Source organism: Ambystoma mexicanum, chromosome 4q, assembly GCF_040938575.1.
Source record: "Ambystoma mexicanum isolate Mex_15411 chromosome 4q, UKY_AmexF1_1, whole genome shotgun sequence".
NCBI lineage: Eukaryota > Metazoa > Chordata > Amphibia > Caudata > Ambystomatidae > Ambystoma > Ambystoma mexicanum.
The window spans coordinates 596192391-596215608 of record NC_090928.1 but is presented as its reverse complement, the minus strand read 5'-3'; the positions used below and the strand labels follow the sequence as shown (position 1 = coordinate 596215608).

Genomic DNA, 23218 nt, shown 5'->3' with positions numbered 1-23218 from the left:
TCCGTTAAAAGATGTTTGGCTGTCTCTAAACATTCTGGGGATTTACACAGATGACAGACTCGCTCTTTAACATGGATATTTTCCCTGGCTCCCACATTATACAAAGTGGGCAGTTGTTCCAATCGGAACAGGATGATAAATCGTCTGAGCTTTTTTGTAGGGCAGATATACAGATATGCTTGAGGTTTCATAGAGGTGTATAATCTGTATTTTACAAAATGATAGGTCTTTAGACTGCTCAAATGTGAGAAATTCTCAAGCCAATCCCACAGGTCCACCTTTTTTCCCGAGTGCATTTAGAACTTCCTTGGTGACAATTGCCCCTCTATGCGTCCAGCCTATGTCTACAAAAAATGTGGTCATGGCTTTTAGTAGGGGTGAAGGAGTATGTTTTTTAATCACTTCCTGATGGATCACAGACAGTAGGGGATTAGTAGAGCAGCCAGTCATCTTAAGATAAAACCCTGCCCTCCTTTTAAGTACCAATGCTTTCAGTGAGGGAAGGCCCAATTCAAGTCTAATCAGGGCCCTCGGAACACCCGGGGGTAACCCCAGTATCCGTCGCCAGAATTTGCCCTCCATCACTTGAAGCCATGCCAGATCGAATGAGAGAAGTGACTCAAGGCCATAAGTGATCATGGGGGCAAACACTTGGATATATAAGTGTCGTGTCCCCCAAAGAGTAAAGCCACCCTGCTCATTAGTAAAAGAGGATATTAATGCAGTGACTTGCATCACCCAGGTTATGCATCCTTGTCTGCAATGGAGATAATCGCCATAGGGCTCAATTTCCACTCCAAGATACCGGTAAGAGGGGGCGTAAAGTATGTGACTTTGATGAACCATCAGGTTCACTCTGGATGCTCTTCTTCTGGTGAATCTAAGCACCTTGGTCTTATCTAGGTTAATGGTCAAGCCATTAATCCTAGCAAAGTCCCATAAGGTGGAAGCAGAGTGCCTAAATCCACCTATGGTGTTATCGAATATGACCAAGTCGTCCGCGTATGCCAGAACTGCGCACAGTGCCTCACCAATTTTCGGAGGGCAATTGTCAAGACCTGGGCATGTGTGGTTGATGATGCTGAGGCCTGCCGAAGTTTGGTACTAAAGGCAAAGCAATAAGGTTTAGGTAGAAATATTCATGTATTATCTGTCTACCCTCTACTTTTTTCGATTCTTTGCCTCTTCATCTCACTTATTAATCTTTTCACTTCTACAAAACATAGCTGAGATAGCTGAACTCCAATCATCGGTTGCTGACCTTCAATTTGCGCTTAAGATCCTTCTGCAAATGTCAGGGCGTATTCTGGCAAAAACCAATACCCTCACTATGGCGTTAGAGTTGAAGGATTTCCCTCGTGAAGAAGCAGAAGTTAACATATCTGACGCCTTGCATATAGCTGAGGGGACTGAAGATCAGGACACTATGGTAGAGGTGGTTGCTGAGCATTCTGAATCCATCGGGAGCATTCTAGCTGAGGATGTACCAGCGGAGTATGTAGACGAACATGAGCCAGTACAAAGTCCCCTGGATCCCCCTTCACGGAACCAACGTAGATTGGCAAAGAAGGCACTTAAAAATAAGAAATCTACAATGAGTGCCCCACTTCCAACTGTCGGACCACGGCCTGTTCCAGAAACACGCTAAAAAAAAGCCAGGAAAAGACTCGGGAGAGCAGTTGCACGGGCGGCAACAACCAAAGGTCCCCTTACAGACTGGTTGGTACTTGAAGAGAAGTCCTCCGGTCTGGACTCAGAGGAAGCCTCGCTGGTAGACTGAGAGCAAGATCTTGTATCTAGTATGCAAATATGCCCTGAGCAACCTCCCGCGTCAGTTGCGGAGGGAGAATCATCCGAGGCTACATTGCCTGACGAGAAGAGTGTAGCAAAGGATATTAACGAGAACCACATTTGCTTTTTTAAGAATCTATACCCCAGTGGTAAAAACCCCTGGCTGGCGCGTTCCGAGTCACTAGCCAGACTTTATTACATCCCTCAACTCCGTGTCTAAAAATCTGATGATTTTCTGTTCGTCGAACCCCTGAAGGGACCCAACCCCCACGTCTCTGCTCTACATTGTACTTTCCTGTCCACTGCACAACTGATTAGGAAATACAAAGAAGAATTGAGAGCAGTTGACATTAATATTGACGTGGATCCGCAGGAGAAGGATCTCTGTTTTGAACCAGAGGACATTGTTACACCTGCGCCTCATCGAATGAGCTCAAGCCTGCGGCAGGGGAACACCTCGCCCTGGTTGAAATACAACAAGTTCTTGAGTGACTTCTGGAATCCCTCCGCGAGCGCTACAGAACCATTGATATTTTTCGCTACTCACTTGGAACTGTCGAGGCTTTGCCCATCTTTTGAGGTCAGAGGGCTCTGTAGACTTATTGTCTAAACATAGCTGTATTTGTCTTCAAGAGACGTGGTCACTGGCCCCTTTATTGCTAGATGGTTTTGTTACATATCAATCACCTGCTAAACGGGGCAATAAGGGTCGCCCTTATGGGGGGTTACTCATGGGGTGGTTAACACGGTTATGTCACGAAAGATCCAGAGTAAAGCGGAGGACCATTTTATGGCGGTAGAGGTTGAGTACCATGATGAAAGTGGCTTATGTAGGTTTCTTTTAATTAATCTATATAACCCTCCAGGAGCGGTGGTGAGAGAACTATTACAAGAGGCAATACAGGATCTACTGTCCTCTTGGTAGCTGAGGCCTGGTAATGTTGCGGTGGCTGTTATGGGGGATTTTAATTGTCATATGACAGGTGATGTACTTACATCTAACAATCCTGATCTCAGTGCAACATGTCTGATGACCCATGGAAAGAGGGAGGGTGAAGGACTTGGCTGGCTACAATTGTTTGATTCCTGGGACCTCACAATGATCAATGGCCACACTCTTGGAGATCGGCCCGGGAAACACACTTGGTCAAATGGAACATCATTCAGCACTCTGGACTACATATTTATGTGCCCTGAGATGCAGTCTAGAGTTGTCGATATGAGTGTGACCGCCAACAAATGGAGCGATCATGCGTTGCTTCTCTGCTCGCTCCGCCTTCCTATCCCTCCCACTTCCCCTTCGAATATCGGTAGCATTCAAACTAATTGCGCAGGATCAAGAATAGTTTGGTCGGAGAAGAACATAAGATCGGCCACTGAAGCTCTCAAACCTGCCGCTTCGGAGGGTTTTCCTGACTTCAATCTCTTGACTGCAAATGACATAGAAGATTGGATCCTGGGATTCTCTGGCCAACATGCCACTGCTAAAATGGGGTATATGTTAAGAACTGGGGGCATTAAAATCCCCTATAACAAAGGAATTAGGGATGCCAAGAGAGGTCTGAGAGCGGAGATTCGGGGCCTCAAGACCCTGAGTTTACCGGGAGCCCTCTACTGCGAGAAAGTAAGAAAAGCTAAAAACAAATATAGAGCTAGCATTAAGAGCATAAAAATAGCAGAGAGGAATAACGCATATCAAAGGCTAGTGCAGACCATCTGCTCTAGGAATTCTCACAGTATCTGGTCACTCCTAAATGAGAATAGAGAGAAGGTCAAAGGCCCATTAGCCAACCCTATTAGCGAGGAGGCATGGGTAAAATTCCTACTAGGCCGTAATTCAGGGGAGGCGGAGGCTTTAGGTATACCTGTGAATAAGGCCCCTATTCTTCCGCCTTTTGACGTTTCAGCAGAGGACATTTTGAACAAAATAATTGCCCTTAAATCTTCTAGAGCCCCTGGTCCCAACAGGCTGGCTAATGCAGTAATCAAGAACTCCCCTGTATTTTGGGCAGACTTATTCTCCCTACTCTTTAAAAAGATCTTAGCACAGGGGACAATTCCCCGATCCTGGCAAACAGCTATTCTCATTCCTGTCTTTAAAAAAGGCAGTCGCATAGACCCTAATAACTATAGGCTCCTTTCTATGCTTGACATCACAGGTAAACACTTTGACTCATTACTGCTTAGCGAAGTGCAGAAATGGGTAGAAGAGACTAACCTACTCAGTAGATTCCAATGTGGATTTCGGCGGGATTTTTCCACCTCACACAATGTATTGGTGATGGATATACTTCGTACACGGGCGCTCAGGGTCTTGAGGCCCCAAATCTCTGCTCTCAGACCTCTCTTGGCATCCCTAATTCCTTTGTTATAGGGGATTTTAATGCCCCCAGTTCTTAACATATACCCCATTTTAGCAGTGGCATGTTGGCCAGAGAATCCCAGGATCCAATCTTCTATGTCATTTGCAGTCAAGAGATTGAAGTCAGGAAAACCCTCCGAAGCGGCAGGTTTGAGAGCTTCAGTGGCCGATCTTATGTTCTTCTCCGACCAAACTATTCTTGATCCTGCGCAATTAGTTTGAATACTACCGATATTCGAAGGGGAAGTGGGAGGGATAGGAAGGCGGAGTGAGCAGAGAAGCAACGCATGATCGCTCCATTTGTTGGCGGTCACACTCATATCGACAACTCTAGACTGCATCTCAGGGCACATAAATATGTAGTCCAGAGTGCTGAATGATGTTCCATTTGACCAAGTGTGTTTCCCGGGCCGATCTCCAAGAGTGTGGCCATTGATCATTGTGAGGTCCCAGGAATCAAACAATTGTAGCCAGCCTAGTCCTTCACCCTCCCTCTTTAAATGGGTCATCTGACATGTTGCACTGAGATCAGGATTGTTAGATGTAAGTACATCACCTGTCATATGACAATTAAAATCCCCCATAACAGCCACCGCAACATTACCAGGCCTCAGCGACCAAGAGGACAGTAGATCCTGTATTGCCTCTTGTAATACTTCTCTCACCACCGCTCCTGGAGGGTTATATAGATTAATTAAAAGAAACCTACATAAGCCACTTTCATCATGATACTCAACCTCTACCGCCATAAAATGGTCCTCCGCTTTTCTCTGGATCTTTCGTGACATAACCGTGTTAACCACCCCATGAGTAACCCCCCATAAGGGCGACCCTTATTGCCCCGTTTAGCAGGTGATTGATATGTAACAAAACCATATAGCAATAAAGGGGCCAGTGACCACGTCTCTTGAAGACAAATACAGCTATGTTTAGACAATAAGTCTACAGAGCCCTCTGACCTCAAAAGATGGGCAAAGCCTCGACAGTTCCAAGTGAGTAGCGAAAAATATCAATGGTTCTGTAGCGCTCGCGGAGGGATTCCAGAAGTCACTCAAGAACTTGTTGTATTTCAACCAGGGCGAGGTGTTCCCCTGCCGCAGGCTTGAGCTCATTCGATGAGGCGCAGGTGTAACAATGTCCTCTGGTTCAAAACAGAGATCCTTCTCCTGCAGATCCACGTCAATATCGATGTCAACTGCTCAATTCTTCTTTGTATTTCCTAATCAGTTGTGCAGTGGACAGGAAAGTACAATGTAGAGCAGAGACGTGCGGGTTGGGTCCCTTCAGGGGTTCGACGAACAGAAAATCATCAGATTTTTAGACACAGATTTGAGGGATGTAATAAAGTCTGGCTAATGACTCGGAACGCGCCAGCCAGGGGTTTTTACCACTGGGGTATAGATTCTTAAAAAAGCAAATGTGGTTCCCGTTAATATCCTTTGCTACACTCTTCTGGTCAGGCAATGTAGCCTCGGATGATTCTCCCTCCGCAACTGACCCGGGAGGTTGCTCAGGGCATATTTGCATACTAGATACAAGATCTTGCTCTCAGTCTACCAGCGAGGCTTCCTCTGAGTCCAGACAGAAGGACTTCTCTTCAAGTACCAACCAGTCTGTAAGGGGACCTTTGGTTGTTGCCGCCCGTGCAACTGCTCTCCCGAGTCTTTTTCTGGCTTTTTTTTAGCATGTTTCTGGAACAGGCCGTGGTCCGACAGTTGGAAGTGGGGCACTCATTGTAGATTTCTTATTTTTAAGTGCCTTCTTTGCCAATCTACGTTGTTTCCGTGAAGGGGGATCCAGGGGACTTTGTACTGGCTCATGTTCGTCTACATACTCCGCTGGTACATCCTCAGCTAGAATGCTCCCGATGGATTCAGAATGCTCAGCAACCACCTCTACCATAGTGTCCTGATCTTCAGTCCCCTCAGCTATATGCAAGGCGTCAGATATGTTAACTTCTGCTTCTTCACGAGGGAAATCCTTCAACTCTAACGCCATAGTGAGGGTATTGGTTTTTGCCAGAATACGCCCTGACATTTGCAGAAGGATCTTAAGCGCAAATTGAAGGTCAGCAACCGATGATTGGAGTTCAGCTATCTCAGCTATGTTTTGTAGAAGTGAAAAGATTAATAAGTGAGATGAAGAGGCAAAGAATCGAAAAAAGTAGAGGGTAGACAGATAATACATGAATATTTCTACCTAAACCTTATTGCTTTGCCTTTAGTACCAAACTTCGGCAGGCCTCAGCATCATCAACCACACATGCCCAGGTCTTTCGAAGGTACCAGTGCTCAGATCTTTTCTTAGGCCTTTTCTCAGTGGGAGGCTGCCTGTCCGCCAACAATGGCACATCTCCAGTCACCAACCAACCGATTTAACACAAACACAACAAAGTCGTCTGCTCTCAGCTCAACAACCTGGAAATCCTAGAGGAGAGCACCTAGCAGCATCAGCGTGAAGCTGCACTGAATTGTTTCAGTTGCGCTGGAATTCAGCAAAACTAGCAGCGGGTGTATCTGACACCTCTAAGCAGGGTGTCACTAAAGTCAATGTTATTTGTAAAGAGAAATAAGAGAATAAAGATTTTGTACTTCAATGGGAACACATTCTCAACAAATGTTCTCTCGACTGAATCCTATTAACCATTCAGGAACTGGTGAGCAACATTAATAACTGGGAGAAAGAAATGGAAAAAATAGAGTTTACAATTGAATTAACTGGACTAACTAGCACCATGTTGTTTGCCGAAACCCTCAAGGACATCAACAGTAAACTTGAGGCATACAGAACAGAGTTAAGAGATGAAGAAAAGGAAGTTCAAGAGGGACACTTACGACTTCCTGAACAATTAGGTATATACATGGGCTGATAAATATCAGCATCAACCGATGAGAACAGGAGGGTAGTCGTCCAATCTGAGCAGCACAGAAGCAGATCAGACCAACTCTCCAACTACTACTGTAGCAGTTCAGGAGGCTACCACCTCGGGTGTCAAAACTGACAGTACAGGAGAGAGAACAGACATCACTCAATGCCTTTTGAGCCGGGCTCAAGAAGAAGACAAGGAGGGGGAGGAGGTGCAAGAAGTCAAGGGATGCAGACCCGACACCAGACAGAGAACCTAGTTGTCGACTTGTCCAACAGTCAACTTACCGTGCACGAGACCCGTAATTTGCAGAAAGGATTGAAATATGTTCCGCCGTATAGTTCCATCCTTTTCAACATGAAAGTGGACCTTTATAAGTTCACACGCAAACTCAAACTGAAGACTTTCTTTTCAGAATTACCCCTTAAATAAGACGGCATGGAAAGGGATGGAACAGAAGATGACGACACACATATCGAGTACAAACCTAAAAGTAACTTTGTCCTGGCAATCAGTCCCATCCATTGACATTTTCCAGAACATGGTTATGAGCGACCTTAAACAACTTAAATTCAGGAAACCCAAACACTCCAATCTGAACGGAGGTGACATTTCTCAGATCAAATCTTTGTATACCAATCCAAATAGTACCATATGCCTGGCCGACAAAGGCGGATCACTTGTTATACTTAACACAACCAACTACCATGATGAATGCATGAAGCAACTCCAGGACCACAACGTGTATGCTCCAGTAGACAATAACCTCACTGCAGACATTAAATCTAACATTGACAACATACTCCTTAAAGCAGAGGAATGGGATTGGATCTCGCACAGAACTAAGATATTTCCATCTACATGTACACCATGGTACCTACCTTTTACCACCTTCCAAAAATACACAAAAGATTGGTGGGCCCACCAGGCAGACCCATAGTAGCAACAGGTGGACTATTGCAAACACTAGGTACCTACATTGATCACTTTCTCAAACCACTGATCCAAAATACTCCTAGATATGTGAAACACACTAAACATTTCCTTCAATTACTTGAGACCATCAGACTGACAGAAGACGACATTTTCCTCACGATCGATGTCACTAGTCTCTATACTAGTATTCCTCATGACCAAGGACAAGCAGCAGATGAATGGTTACTGCTACAAACTGACAACATTGGAGCTGCTAAAGGGTTCATTATGATCAGATTGGAATTCATCTCCCAAAACTCCTACTTCAAATACAAGGACCAATACTATCTACAAACATCAGGCACCAACATGGGTGCCACCATGGCCCCAGCAAACGCTAACTCCTTAATGCACAGATTTGACACCTTACATATACTGCACCACTCTGTCTGGCAGAACTATCTTGTTAGATGGGTAAGATACATTGATGACATTTTTGCGGTTTGGCACAATACCCATGACACGTTAAAGCTCATTTACATCTCATTACAAATAGATCCTCGAATCCAGTTTACTGCTGAAATAGGGACACCGGACATCTATTTTCATGATGTCAATGTCAAAGTTAAGGATAAAGTTATCACTACCACTGTTTATACCAAAGTCACTAATAGGAATACCTTGCTCCATGGGATGAGCTTTCATCCTCCAAACACACTTAAGAACCTACCATATGGACAGCTGTTAAGAATCAAAAGGATTGAGAGTGATCCCGAAGAATGCAAGACAGAGTTCAGCAAACTAGTACACAGATCCCAAGAGGGCATACCCCGCATCAGATCTTGAAGCAGCCATCATAAAGACCTCTAACTAACCCTGCCATGAACTCTTGCAAACTAGGCTGAAAAAAACCCATTGGTGTTTGTCTCCAAATGTTCCTTACAGAGTCAGAGTATTTACAGATACTGGGACATTTTAAGGAGCGATGAAAGAACGAAACATCCATTTCCAGCGCCACCGGTATTCGCCTACCACAGAAGTGAGAAATTAAGAGATATGTTGGTCAACACCAGGGACCCTCCACCAGCCAGTACCGGAGCAGGCAGATTGGGGACCTACCCATGTTAAAACTGCAGCAATTGCAATAATATCACCAAAGGGCTCCTAGTCTTTCACCCCTGTACAGGAGAAAAGATGAAACTCCAAGATGTTGCCAGTTGTGCGTCAGAGAACGTTATCTACTGTATTAGATGTCCATGTGAGATGTACTATGTTGGAAAGACTAAGAAACGGGTGAGATTAAGATGGAATGAGCATAAATCAAAAGTACGCACAAGTAACGTGAATTTGGCTGTGGCAAGACACTTCCAAGTATATAGATACACTATAGCACACATGAAATTCCAGGTCCTTGAGACATTGCAATCCAAAGGATTTCAAGGTGACATCGCAAGAAGAGCTCAGAGGGAAGCAATCTGGGTATCAACTGCAGTCTGACACCGGGATGAACGAAGAGCTGAACTTGCACTGCTTTTTGTGAAATTAGCATTTACACTGCTTTACTTATATGACCAGTCTGATGCATTAGTGTGACTAGATCCAGTATTTCAACACCGTCTTCTCTCTGCTTCCCATCATCCTTTGTGTGTCCTCTTTTGGCACGTTCCACAGACCAGGAGATCTTTTCTACATGACTTTAGTACCGTAAGCACGAAGTAACAGCCTCGCTGTCACTTTTGTTAGTGTCTGTGGGTATGATTTATTCCCTTTTTTTGGAGCGAGACGGTCACTCAAGTTTGCATTTATTGTCGTTTATGTGTTCGCTATAAAAATGTGTCTGGTTTATAGAAGGCTTCCAGTCATCGCAATTTTCAGAGGTTCCACCAATATATGCAGTACATCAAAAGCGAGTTAGCAGCTTTGCTGCCGCACACACTTTGCAATTTGATAGTGCACGATGAATTATTTTAAACCAGATATGTCATATAGCATACTATTTTTCAGCAACTCTGTCACCAACATTAACATTCATACTTTGCTGAGCTGTTTATTTATTTTTATAAGGCTTCCAGACACTAGACTTATCTGAATTCCATCAAGTATACGGCACAACGACTTTTGAAACCAGCAGACAACGTAGTGTCTTATGGAGATAAGGTAAATACAGGTCATGAGATTATTTTTTGAAAAAAGTGTAGTAGACCTAGAGGACAGCGTTTTTACAGAATTGCATTTTCTTTCGATCTTGCAGCACTGGGCACACTGCTGTCTTTGGAGTTCATTTTCCCTGAAAAAATTGGCATTCTTTGAAATGCACGCTCCCTTTGGGGGTGAGCAACTTCTATTAGTCAGGCTTAACCGTCTGCACGAAGAGGCATAGGCACTATATTTGCTACAACCTAGCCAGGTGAGAGGGAATCACAAAACTTTAGATCTTTGGACGCATTGACATTTTAGCCGTGTCATTTGGTCTAACGTGAGATTTTCCTTTTTGTTTCCTTTTCCTTCACTTGCTTGTCTCCACACGTGCTTCCTATGATTTATGGTAATGTCTCAATATTAATTGTACGTTGCTAATTACGATGCACATAACTTTGTGGCTTTTCAATCATGCTTGGCTCATTTTGCACTATTCGATGAACACACTAACTTGGTCATTGCTTTATGGCGTTGGTTCGATTGTTTGATTAATATGGGGTCGATTTCTGTCATACTGGCTGTTGTTTATATCTTGTGATTTGGGTGGGTTGAGGATCTATGATCCATTTTGTGACACACAGCTATGGCTCTGATGAAGGATATCACACCCGAATTGCATTGGCATTTGTAGCACGTGGGGACAGGCTTTTTATTGGCCGCAAATACAGAGTTGGTCTCTACCTCAACTATAGCTTGGTGTTTCTCTTTCTTGTGAATGAAAGTAATCCCAGGGTAAATACAGCAACACTTTAATGACATCATTTTCTACCAATCACGCTAGGCCAAGGGTGTGCAGCCCTCATCGCTGGCTGGTTTCAGCCAAGGCCCTCAGTTTTCCCAAAGACCTGATGCTGGCCAGTCACAGCATGGACTGCAGGGGCCCATGCTAGCAGGCTCACAGGTTGTACAGTCTGGGCATTAATATCGTTTTTAACATGTTTCAGGCATTTTTCCAAAGGGAATTCGGACTTGCTTTCATAACAATTTAAGTACGCCTTCATTCCGTTAGAAAGAGGCCCCGAAACACGTGCAAACACAACAATGGTGAGATGGAGTTACTATTCCACACCAGGCCTGCAAGAAGACCCCATAGCAGCGGCATGTTAAAGTAAATAAAAGTGTTAGTATGTGTTAATGCTGTAAGTAAAATAAAGGCCATTTGTATGCATGCTTCTAAGAATGTATTTCAAGCTGGGTTTGTATATGTGTGAGTGAGTCTGTGTGAGACTGGATGTTGGCATGTGTATGTGTGGAGGTGCGAGTTTGAATGTGACAGACTATGTGCAGCATCATCATGTGAATGCGAAGCTAAATAAAAAACAGTGCCTTTATGCATGTATATTAGAATGCATTTCAAGCTGTGTGTGAAGGCGTCAGTGAGTCTGTGTGTGAGACTGACTGGTTGTGTGTGCCTTGTCTCTCTCTTCTTGCCCATACACACTCCTTGTGTGGTCACACTCTCCCTGCACTGTCACACTGACCCACTCTCTCAGCCTCTCCTTGCGTGGTCTCTCTCTCCCCCTTGCGCTGTTGCTCTCTCTCACACCCTCTCCTTGCACTGTGACACTCACCCTGCACTCACACGCTCCCTGCACTGTGACGCTCTCCTCTCTCTCCTTGCACTATTTCTCACGCTCTCACCTTGTATGGTCATTCTCTTTGCACCCTTTGCTTGCACCCTATCCCCCTTGCACTTGGCACACTCAGTGCACTTTCACACTCTCCGAGCGTCGTGGCATAACATCTGGAAGGCAAGAAACTCTGATGGTAATTTGGAGAGAGGTGAAAAGTAGTACATCAGCCCAGAGACAGATGGGAAGAAATGCCCTGCCTAGTGATCATGGCTGGGGACAGTGACGGAGCACCCAGGCTTTCACACACACGCTCTCCACGCTGTCCGTCTCTCTCTCTCTCTATGCACCATCACACACTGTCTGTGCCGTCTCCCTCGCTTTCTCCATGCGCTTTCCCTCTCGCTGTGCTTTCACTCAAACTACGCGTCTCTCTCTCTCTCACCTTATGCTTTCTCTCTCTAAACCCTTCCTCCTCTCAACATTACTCTTGCCCTGGCACCCCTAAAGATATTCACTGTCCAAATCTCCCATTTCATCGCAGTCCTTACTTTTCTTCTTCCTCATCCTTCATCTCACAGCCTTGCTTTTTTCACCCTCCCATTCACCATTTGTTGTCATATCTATTTTTGCTCAGCATCAATGGTAGCCTCACTCAATGGCTTCCACCCTTGCTCCATTCCCTAATCCCCTTCTTATTCTGTGTGTCCCTTCTCGCAGCCTCCCTTGAAACCCTGCACTCTCCTCCTTTCACACTGGTGCCTATAAATGCAAAATGCAAAGGACAGCAGTAAAGGGCAACATAATTGTCTTTGCCAATGCTAGTTTAAAAAATAAAAAAGGCACATCGTAACACTCTTAAAATCAACAAATGTTTTATTTAGATTTACTTATTTTATATATATTTATATAAAAAAAATCTACGTATTTATTTACATTTAAAGGTTTTCTGGTGCTTTTTTCCAGACGCCATTTTGCATCAGACTTTATTGAGTTTAGTCACTATAAGGACTCTCACGGTTTGGTCAAATGAAGTGCAGATGCAGAGCCCTTGTTTATCTGGACTCCAGTCTATACTGGAAATGGGCTGCGTGGACAAAGTAACATTCTGTAAAAGAGCGACAGATCCCGGAACACCCATCTCCACGCCTTCCGAATCCTTTTGTGTGCGTTGTGCAGGGTACTCACTAGAAAAAAACACAAGCAGGCAATGGTCAAAACAAGCACAGCCATCCATTCAACAATTACAGTACAAATACTTCAATGTGCAATTCACAACAATGTATTCCTCTTGGGTAAATCGAAAATTAGTAGTGGCACCGTTCCAAAATACAAATACACTAATAGGTTTAAACAGCGACTCCTCATGTATTAGTCTCCATATAGTTGTGCAGTAGTAGAAGCGCACACACACACACGTCATATTGATTAAAAACTTTCACGTATGAAAAAGAATCTCAATTAAAACGTTTTTTAAAAAATACATCCATACATCAACTTCCTTTGTTGGGACAAAAATCCGAGAACGCCTCAAAATGTAAACAATAACTGTCCTAGTCCAAGATGTGTTTATTTTCTCCCTAAAATGCTGTAGCACAAGAGAATAATGTCACGATGGTGCTGGGTAATTCCAATACCTTGGGTCAATGAGCCTGCAAATGGTTTTATGTCAGAGCATCAGAAACGACAGAACAGTTTACCTAATTTGCGCACGATGCATCATATACTCAATATCATCTTTGCCCATGGGATATGGGATCTGAACTATCGATGAGCACATCATTTTGTGGTGCTGACTGTCGGGAGTTTCCCCCCCAGATGCTATCTTTTATGGTCCGAGTGGGTAGGTCAGGGTTCTTTCGCTTTCTTCAGATGACTTACTGGTTGACTTTGTTGAAGAATGGCCAGCTCTCAGAAAGGTAGTGAGGCGAACAAGGTACTGTATAAAAGGTCCATGACGATGGGTACTGCACAGCTAAAGTCCACATTAAAGATAAGTATTAAGATGGAGGCGTCCATTATCCCCCTATCCACAACGTTGGGGCCACATGGAGGTGGTCAGGACAAATATGCTTACCTTGGCTCACAAGGGTTAATATGCAGTGTTGAATTGCTAGGGGTGGGAGGGTGCAGGATCCCACTGCGCTCAACCACCATGATATATTACTAAAGGATGCAGAAGGCAATAGTTTCCACAAGAGATAGCCTGTAGCATTTAACAAACAAGATTAGCATGGTATGATCGCTTGCAAGCAATAAGCCAGGCATGGGGGTAGATGGACAGCATTCCTGCAACACTTGTCCAATTGTATCCGTTTTCTGGTAAGTCAGGTGGACAAAGCAAGGGACAGTAACGTGTAACCACAATATAGGAATTGGGGAAGCCCACATAAAAGGCTGTGATTATTCTGTCTCTTTACAGGGGCAATCACATCCATGACAATGTTGGAACAATTAGGGTTTCATCCTAAATTACTAACAGTGACTCCAGGCGTGGAACCCTTGCTCCCTATGCCTAAAGAGACCTGCACCTCACTGAGGACACCCAACAATGCAGAAACAATGAAGACATACACGTTTGATGTTGCTGGTGGTATTTTTCTTCACAGGAGATTAGAGTTTCATTTTTTCATTGTGGGCAAGAGTCCAAGCTGACATGCACATTTAGGCGCAGTGACCTTGCGGTCATCGTCACATGGGTCTTACATCCGCACTACCTCAAAGCCAGCAATGATCCGGAGTTTTAGGTTCCCAGGTCATGTCATACAACCTATTTCGGTAACCTCAACATTCAAGGACTACACTTCCCACAATCCCACCCCTCCACCACCCCGCTCGCTATCAGAGTGAAAACTTAGACAGGATCTGGGAGTGTCAATTACGGATCCACAAGTAATGGATTCATGAAGAAACCTTAATGAGGGCACGAAGGTCGGGAGGGATGCTAGAGAACAGGATCCAGAAACAAGTTATCCAGCCATGGTTAAGAAACCACTCTCCCAGGAGAACACTATCCACCATAATTCCACTCTTCTACAGAGGAAAAAGCCAGACCAAACTAGAAAACAGAATAAAAACGTAATGAAAATTGCATTCATAACAAGTGATTCAACAATACAGGATTTATTTCTTGTAGTGTACAGCAGAAACGTGTTTCGACCACCTGGTCGTTTTTAAGGATGTGAGTTGTCATGAGCAATGTATTAAGTAGAGAGTACAAGATTAAAACAACAACAAAGCAACCAATTCATACATTAAAACAGAACACGAATCATATACAATAATATGATGTCAAATAAAATTATATAACAAAGCAAACATACCCCATTTCAGATCAGAGGCAGGGAGTCAAACCGATTGGTCGAAATTAAAAGAAAATACAAAATTCAAAATGAAAAGCAAGTAAGGCCAATACATTAAATGTACATGCGCATCTAAATCAATATCATTGGGGAAGGTTGCTATCATAATCCTATTTAAAACGTTTTTGTGAGCGCTGCGAGATGTGAAACCAACTAACTTGGCGTTCATTCAAAAATGGCTGCCCGTGTGTGGGGTTAAATCCATGTTCCCTCATGCCTGTATTGTTAAATAAAATAAAAATCACCCCTGCGAGTAGATAAGTTGCAAAATTGTTGGTGAGCCGTGCAGGCTATTAATTATGAAGGGGAATTATGAAGAGGAATTCCAATTACTCATTGTTTTATTATTTGTAATGCGTACCAGACCCAGGGGTATCAGGACGCAGCAGTTACATGAATGTGCAATGCTTAGCTACAGTGATACATAGGAGGAAATACTATACATACAAAAACAGGAAATACAAATATTACAAAGCAGTACAAGAATTACAGTTCTACCCATAGGGATCACAGGTGGGCAGTGCTAAATTACATTTCAGTTACACAGGCAAAGATCATCCCAGGGTGGAGGTTACATCGCCCGGGTTTACTGGTCGGAAGATTTGAGCCATGTGATAGTATTAGATCTGAAATTCTGGTAGGACTGGTCTTCTCTCAGTGAAGGGGGCAAGGAGTTCCAAAGTTGGGCCGCTTTGACGGGGAAGTTGTTACCTCCAATCGTGGATAGTTTGAATCTGGGAATGGGCAGGCAGTTCAGGTTAGCTAGTCTGGTTGGTTTTAAGAATGTTTGTCTGTGGAATCTCTCAGATAGGTAGAGAGGTGCGCCATTGTTAAGTGATTTGTGAGTGACACCGTTTTTAGTAGGATTTTGTTGTTGGTCAGGCGCCAATTATTCTATCGCCTATTCTCAGAGATGTGATCTCTTCTGGATATACCTAAAGCCGCTCTTAAGGCATTCTTTTGGAGGGTTTGGATTCTCCTGATGATGGATTTGTTTGAGCCTATGTACAAGACAATGCAATAATCTAGATGGGACAGAATGAGGGCTCTGGGCAGGATGATGCAACTGCCGTTATAGAGAAAGGGCTTACCAGTTCAAATGAGTTTACACGTGTACGCCGTGGTGGACGTCAGTGTGTTAACTTGTTTAGAAAAGGATAAGGTGGAGTCGAGATAGAATCCTAATGTTTTTGCCTCCTTAGCCACCTTCATGAGGTTGCCGTCAATTATAAAGGAGGAGTAATCGGGGCCTAATTTTTTTTAGGTTGGTGGGGGTACCCAAGATGATGAGTTCAGTTTTATCATCATTCAGGCATAGGCCGTGCGTTCCCATCCATGCTTGGATGATGAGGTACACTCTATTCACCAAGGCCAAATCCTTGACATAATCCCCTGAGTATCATTTGCATAGTTAGTGTAGGTGATACCGAGATGGTCCAGATCATTGAAAAGGGGCTTAGTGAAAATGTTGTACAATGTGGGCGAGACGCAGGACCCCTGGGGCACACCGCAGGTGATGGGTATAGGGTCGGCCGCTGCTGATGGCGATAAAACCCTCATTGTTCTGCTGCTTAATAATTATCTAATCCAGGTTATGGCATCTTTGGAAACATGTGCTGCTGAGCCAAGATGGCTATATAAAACCGTGTGAACAACCAAATCAAAAGCAACTGAAAGGTCAAAGAGGAGTCATCAACTTTGCCACTTTGTCTAGTATTTTTAGAAGAAAGGGAACTGTTGTGATTGGCCTGTAGTTAGTTGGTGTCAGGGGATCTAAGGTAGGTTTTTTTAAATAGTGGAAGTACCCATGATTCTTTGAGGTTTGTGGGAATGGTGCCGGTGGTAAAGGAAGCGTTGATAAGCTTGGAGATGAAGGGCGATAGGTCCCGAGCTGCATGCTTGATGAGCTGTGCTGGGCAGAGATCACCATGGCAGTTGGATGGTTTAAGAGACGGAATAATTCTTTCAACCTCGATGATAGATGTTTTGGAGAAGTTAAATCGGGCAGGTTGGATTTAAGAGGTGTTAGGGGAGGCTTTAGTAGGGGTAGGGCATTTAAAGATGCTTTTTTTTGGACTATTTTATTTTGTAGGGTGGATAAGTTTTTAGCGAGTGCATGTTGAATATCTGAACAACAGTTTTCATCTTTGGTACATGTGTCTGGTATTGCGATGGGAGTCTCCAATTCTTTACGTATGGTGAATAATTCTTTCATATTGGAATTAGCTTGAGAAATACGGGTGTCGTAGGATTCCCGTTTAGCAAGGCAGATTTCTTTTTTATAGAGAGATGCGAGCTTGGTAAGCTTTAATTTATTGTCTTCGGATAGAAGTACTTTCCGTGCGGCCTCGCAATTTCTTTTTGTTGCCTTAGGTTTTTTAATAACGGTGTGAACCATTTGTTTAAATGCTTTTTAGGCTTATTTGGTCTCAGTTTAAGGGGGGCAATCTGATCTAGGGAGGAAGCCATCATTTTGTTATACTCATCAACCAATGTTTCTGGGTCTGTACTGTCTGGAAGGGAGTTGAGGTTGGGGAGAATAGCAGGGATGAGCCTATCCACTGTAATGTTCTTTTTGTTCCTGGTTAGTGTGGATAGAGCAATGGGGGCAGGTATGGAGGCGGGTCTATTGGTAGAGAGCGTAAATAAGAGTAGGTAGTGGTCAGTCCAGGCTAGCAGGGAGATGGAGAGGATATTGGCATGGCAGTTATAATCCGCCACCCAATCTAACATTCTCGCCTTGCTGTGGGTAGGAGTGTTACTTCTTTGGGTAAGGTCAAGTTTTGTTAAAATGTTAGCAGTTGCCGAGGCAGGTTGATCTAAAGGATAATTAAAGCTCAAGTTAAGGTCGTCTAGAAGTAATACTTGCCATGAGCTTTTGAGGTTATTAGGTAGTATTGTATAGATATCTTCCTCAAATGTTCCAATTGGACCTGGTGGGCGGTAGATCAAATGGATGTTAAGGGTCTGGGAATTAATCAGCGGTAGTTTGACTGAGAGAACTTCACAAGATTGTATGTCATAAGGGGAGGCCAGTCTCATGGAGAGGCTACATTTACAGATAATGGTGATACCTCCACCTCTTGTCCCTTGTCTTCGGATTGTATAGCCATCTGGGACTGCTAGCATAAGCATAGGGCCTGCTGCAGCGTGCAGCCATGTCTCGGTGATAGTGAGAAAGTCTAGATTGTCGCTCAGAATCAAATCAGCAATCTCTGTGGCATGTGCTACCAGAGACCTAGCATTTATTAATGCTCCTTTGATGAGCGGGCTCACAAGGGCTGTAGCTGATAGGTGGGACGTTAAGTGGTCTTTGCGTTTAGGGTGCTGAGCTGTACGATTTTTAGTATTGGATGCGCAGTTGTTTGATAGCTTAGTGCTCGTGGTAGTTAGGCGACGTAGTCTCTTTGGGATTGTATTCCGGTTGGAAGTGGGCACCAAACTAATGGGGGGTTCATATATTTTGGCTAGTCTGGCTCTAAGTCGCGTATTCTTAGACTCTGTTGTGCAAGGATTACTTGAGATTGGGCAGTGGGGGTCATTGACAGCTAGGGTTGGGATAGTCAGAGTGTTATTGGACAGTGTAGAATATGTCATACTCAAATGGTCACAGGGGGGCAGTAAAGAGGGTCTAGCAGAGCACAGTAGAAAGCTCAGTGTAATTAATGAGATACGATCAATCTGGTTGGTGGCATAGTGAAAATGATAGGCTTGGATTACAGTGTGTTCCAGTCGGCCGTGGAAAGACCGGGATAGTTAGAGAAATCGGAAAGTACTAGCAATATTATATATCAATGTCAATGGAAGGGAAAATAATCAAGGAGTGGAGCAAAAATGGCTACACATATAAGAACGTAAGTAGGATAACACAGGCTGCAAGGTGTGTGGGAGTGAGGAGTCATTAAGGCCCCCCTCATACATTCAGCACGATGTAAGCCACTTGCTCGTACAATAATGGGGAGATGCTTCCATTTGCTCGCATGCACATTAGCAGTTTCATTGGCAGCGGCAAGGTTATTGTGTGGGACACTTGGCTTCCATTTTGTGTACCCTCGACTCCATCCTTGGACTAGGCCTCACTGCGATAATACGAAAAGGCTTCTCTCCCCTCTGCAGTGCCGCGCACACTGTGCTCATGGCCCCACCTTTTCTCACTGTGCCTGAAAGCATCGCAGCTCCATTCTCACGCTTGAGCCAGAGATAATTGCAACAAATACACCAATGTAACATCTCCCTCTGAGATCACTGTCCTATGTGTGAACCGGCTCGAACCATGTCCTGTAACTCATCCATCTCCACAAACCTGCCTGTGCCCTCTTACCCCCGCTGTTGGAAAATTACTGCCACTATAAGCCTGTGTCCCTGCGAGGTATTCTCTTGATGTACCAGACGTGTGACCCTGCTGTGAAGCCCACCCCAGTGTGCCCCCAACTAACACCAAACCTCTGTCACAGTATATTGCACCCTAGAACTAACAAATGTCAGACTATCTTATAGCCTCTTTTGATGCACCTGGACCCACCCCACAGCCAATGTTATCTTACTGACCATGACCCTAAGCCCGGTACTCCATATAAGTCCCAATGAATAATGCTGTAATTATATGTGTTCGATTTGTAGATGCATGATGACATACTCAAAGGAACTGTAGTGACCATTATTTAGTACATGTCTGATGGTAGTATCTCACGTTAGCTTAGTTAGGGCCTGACCTACCTCACCGCGACCAGACCCTCACCCCGCCTGGACACAGACAGATGGACCTTGTGACGCTCACCCTCCCGCCAACCCAGCAGCCAACCACAGAGGAGCAGCGCCTATATGCCCATAGGCAACGCGAGCTTGTGTCCAATCATAACTTTGTAACCTTCATGTCTAACATCACTGATGACGATTTCTACTCCTATAATCAATTGTACGTGTATTGTTTGCCAGAGCGCTCTCGGGCAGCAGAGTTCTCTGGATGCCAATTTTACATAAAAGAAAACGAACTCTTGCAGCCTGTTCTCTTAGTCTCATTCCCCAATGGGGTGCGTCTCATTTCTTTGCATTGCACGTGTAAGACGGGGAGTGAGACTTTACATTTGGTGACCCCCGCGATGTGATTGGGATAGGTGCCCCGAGGCCCGGTGCGGTAAGATCCGGGACGAACCCCAGCGAAACCATCGCCTCCGCGGTGGACCAGTTTGTGCGCACAAACGAGAGGTTCCAAGGGTTCCCGTTTTTCAAATACCCAACTAAAATTGCTCGCCAAGGCGGGTCACGGCTTCGTTGGGGTGCAGACCAGATTGTGGATAGACCATGAGTACCGGTTGCGAGACTGTCAGGGGAAGGGAAAAATTGGGAAAGGGGTATAATAAGCAAGAGGGATAAAATAGGGGAAAGAAAGAAACCGAGGGTGTAGGTCAGGGTCTGTGTGAATGTCATTGAGGCTTTTTCTTATCTATCCTTTATATGGCCATTAGGTTATTGTGGAAAAAAGAGGTTAAGAGGAATAAGGGATCCTAGCCCGAAGGGGGTAGAAGGTGGCGCTGCGTAGCATTGTCTCATCCAGTGCAGGGAACAAGTGAAGATAAAGAGAAAAAAAAAGTAGGAGTCTCATATATTTAGTAGACTCGGAGTAGCAATTTAGAATATTCTTTTTCCGTGTGAGCAGAATTCTTGGAGAGGTAGCCTGAGGGGGCTTAGAAATGGGGAGTGGGTGAGAAAGTAAGAACGAGGGACAATAAAGTAAAGTAATTAAAAAAGGGGAATAAACTGAAAGGTAGTTCATGTTATATGGCCAGTGTGTTAAAGTGTTACATGTTGTTGTGTCAATAAGTGGCAATGTATCTGTGTATTGATAACAATAAGGGTTGATGAGAAATATTGGTAAATAATTTGTGATTCATGTTGAGAAATAATTTGTGGTACCGGTAAAAGGGTGTAAGTAAAAAAGGTTGTTGAAATTTGTTGGCGTTAAGAGTTAAACAAGGCTGAACAGACAGACGTGTTACAGAAAGAAGATTATTAAGTGATTGACAGTGTGTATTTATATCTAGAAAACAAGGTGAACACAAGTAAGAGCAAAAAATACGCCGTTATGGGAGGGACTACACCATTAGCACATATTTGTCAACGTCTCCCTTTGTATAGTGAGAAAATACAGAAATACCACGACCAATCGGTGGTGGAAATAAAAGGAGAGAGTGTATCGCCTATATGGCCTGAAGGAGGGTTATTCGATAAGAGAGTATTGGATCTAGTCTTAACACACCTGCTATAGAAATACAGGGGAAAACAGTTGCAGAACAAAAGGGAGGTACTAGATCTATGGCGGATGTTTGAAGAGGTAGCGCCGAGTGGCGAGGTAAGTAAAGAGACAATAATTGAGAAAGAGAAGACTCCGGAGGGGGGAAAAGGGGCTGCAGGGGGAGAATGCATGATAACAACGAAAGAGAATGACCTCACTAGAATGTACCCATTGTTGACAAGGCCCGCATTAGGATACAGTGAGCCCCTGTATGTGGCAAAGCCCACCACACTACCCCAGCAACTGCATCAGCCACTGCCCCGCCACCATATGAAACGTGAGGGTTATACAGCCCGACTAGTGCCCCCCCCAGTGAATTTAGCGCGCCTAACAGGAGATTTAGACAGGCAGCTTGCACATGCACAAATGGAAATAACGCTATTAAGAGCACTGTGTGATAGAGGCCAGATGTTGCCAGGGGGAGGGGAAGTACCACCATTGACAGCGGTTGACTTCACCCCTCCGCCAAGTGTCGCAGGGGGATCCACACCATCTCCGCCGCCCCCGATACCAAAAGGGCAGTAACAAGGGTGGCAATCAGGAGAGTTTCTGTTCCATTTAAATGGCAAACCTGCAAGAATAATATGACCTGCAACCCCAGACAGCCAAAGAGGGGAGGAGCAAGGGAGTCAGAAGAGGAGAGAGAAAGTATGGAGTGATTTAGATGAATATGAAGAGGGAGCAGCAGAGGTGGGATCTCCGCTGCCATTGCCATTCGACCAAGCGGATGAAAGAGCTGCACCAAGATGGCAAGGGAGGTTAAGACAAAGAGTAGGGAACATGCCGCTGAGCAAAACAAAAAAGGAACGGTAAGTAAGAAAGGAGGAAAAGCAAAACTACAAATGCCTCCGATACATAAGGGAGCGGGGAGACAGCATTACATACCATGGGCACAGATGGACAAGAACAACTTGTTGAAGCTTCTCCCTCCACTTTCAGTTGGGCGGGGAAATGGATACATGCATTCGGAAAAAAACACAGCAGGGGTGCCATTGGCTATAGGGGATGTGAAAAGTGTGCTGGTGTCCGCCGTTGGTGACCAAGCAGACGCAGTGTGGGTGAAGGCGGGGTTCTCGAGAGTGACCATGATCTGTGACCGCCATGATGGGTCATCATTTAATAACGTTAGAGCACAAGTATGGGATGCATTGCAGAGAACTTTTCCAGACACTCCAGATTTACACTTAGTGATGCAATGCACTATGGGAGAGGAGGAGTAGCCTACGCAAGTCATCCTTTGGGTGCAAGACCTGTGGAGATCTGAAACGGGTACGACGCAGGACCAATCCACCGCTTTGTTCTACTTCATAATCAAAAAAGGGCTCTCGAAAGAGGTACAGAAGGCCTTGGACAAAATAGCTGGGATAGAAGCCAAGGGCTGGCCCGAGATTCAGAGCATAATCGTACACCACTGTAGGAGGATCAAAGAAATAGAAAGAGATAGTACAGCGAAGGTTGGCAGACAAGGCGAAGATAGTGCAAAATAAATTAGTGAAGGTCGCAGCGCTGAATGTCACAACATTAACTGACAGACAGGGCGAAGGAGAAGAGGGGGTAGGAAATGCACTAGCCAGGATGGCCGCAACATGGGCTGCAAATGGACAGGAGCAGTGGGACGGAGAGGAGCAGTATGGAGGGCCCCTGTGGCAATGGAGGCCAGCAAGAGGACGAGGTGGGTACCGAGGATCGAGAGGGGGATTTGGAGGAATGGGGAACAGAGGATTTGGAGGGCCTGGGTTGAGGGGGGGGACCGCAAGGGTCATGTTGGAATTGCAGGAGGGGGGGGACATTACTCGAGAGAGTGCAGAATGCGGCCTATGAGTTATTATCAAGGACAGCCTCCCGTGGGAAATGAATACC

The 23218-nt window shown here is 44.7% G+C and overlaps 1 protein-coding gene across 1 annotated transcript in view; it reads right to left on the bottom strand.

Moving 5' to 3' along the window:
- Positions 1 to 12562: 12562 nt before the first annotated feature.
- Positions 12563 to 23218, bottom strand: part of DNAAF10 (dynein axonemal assembly factor 10) — a 437693-nt gene continuing 427037 nt past the window's right edge. Inside the window, exon 8 of the mRNA XM_069608145.1 lies at positions 12563 to 12891. Within this exon, the coding sequence (XP_069464246.1) occupies positions 12684 to 12891 (208 nt within the window). The 3' untranslated portion in view covers positions 12563 to 12683. The remainder of the gene's footprint in view (positions 12892 to 23218) is intronic.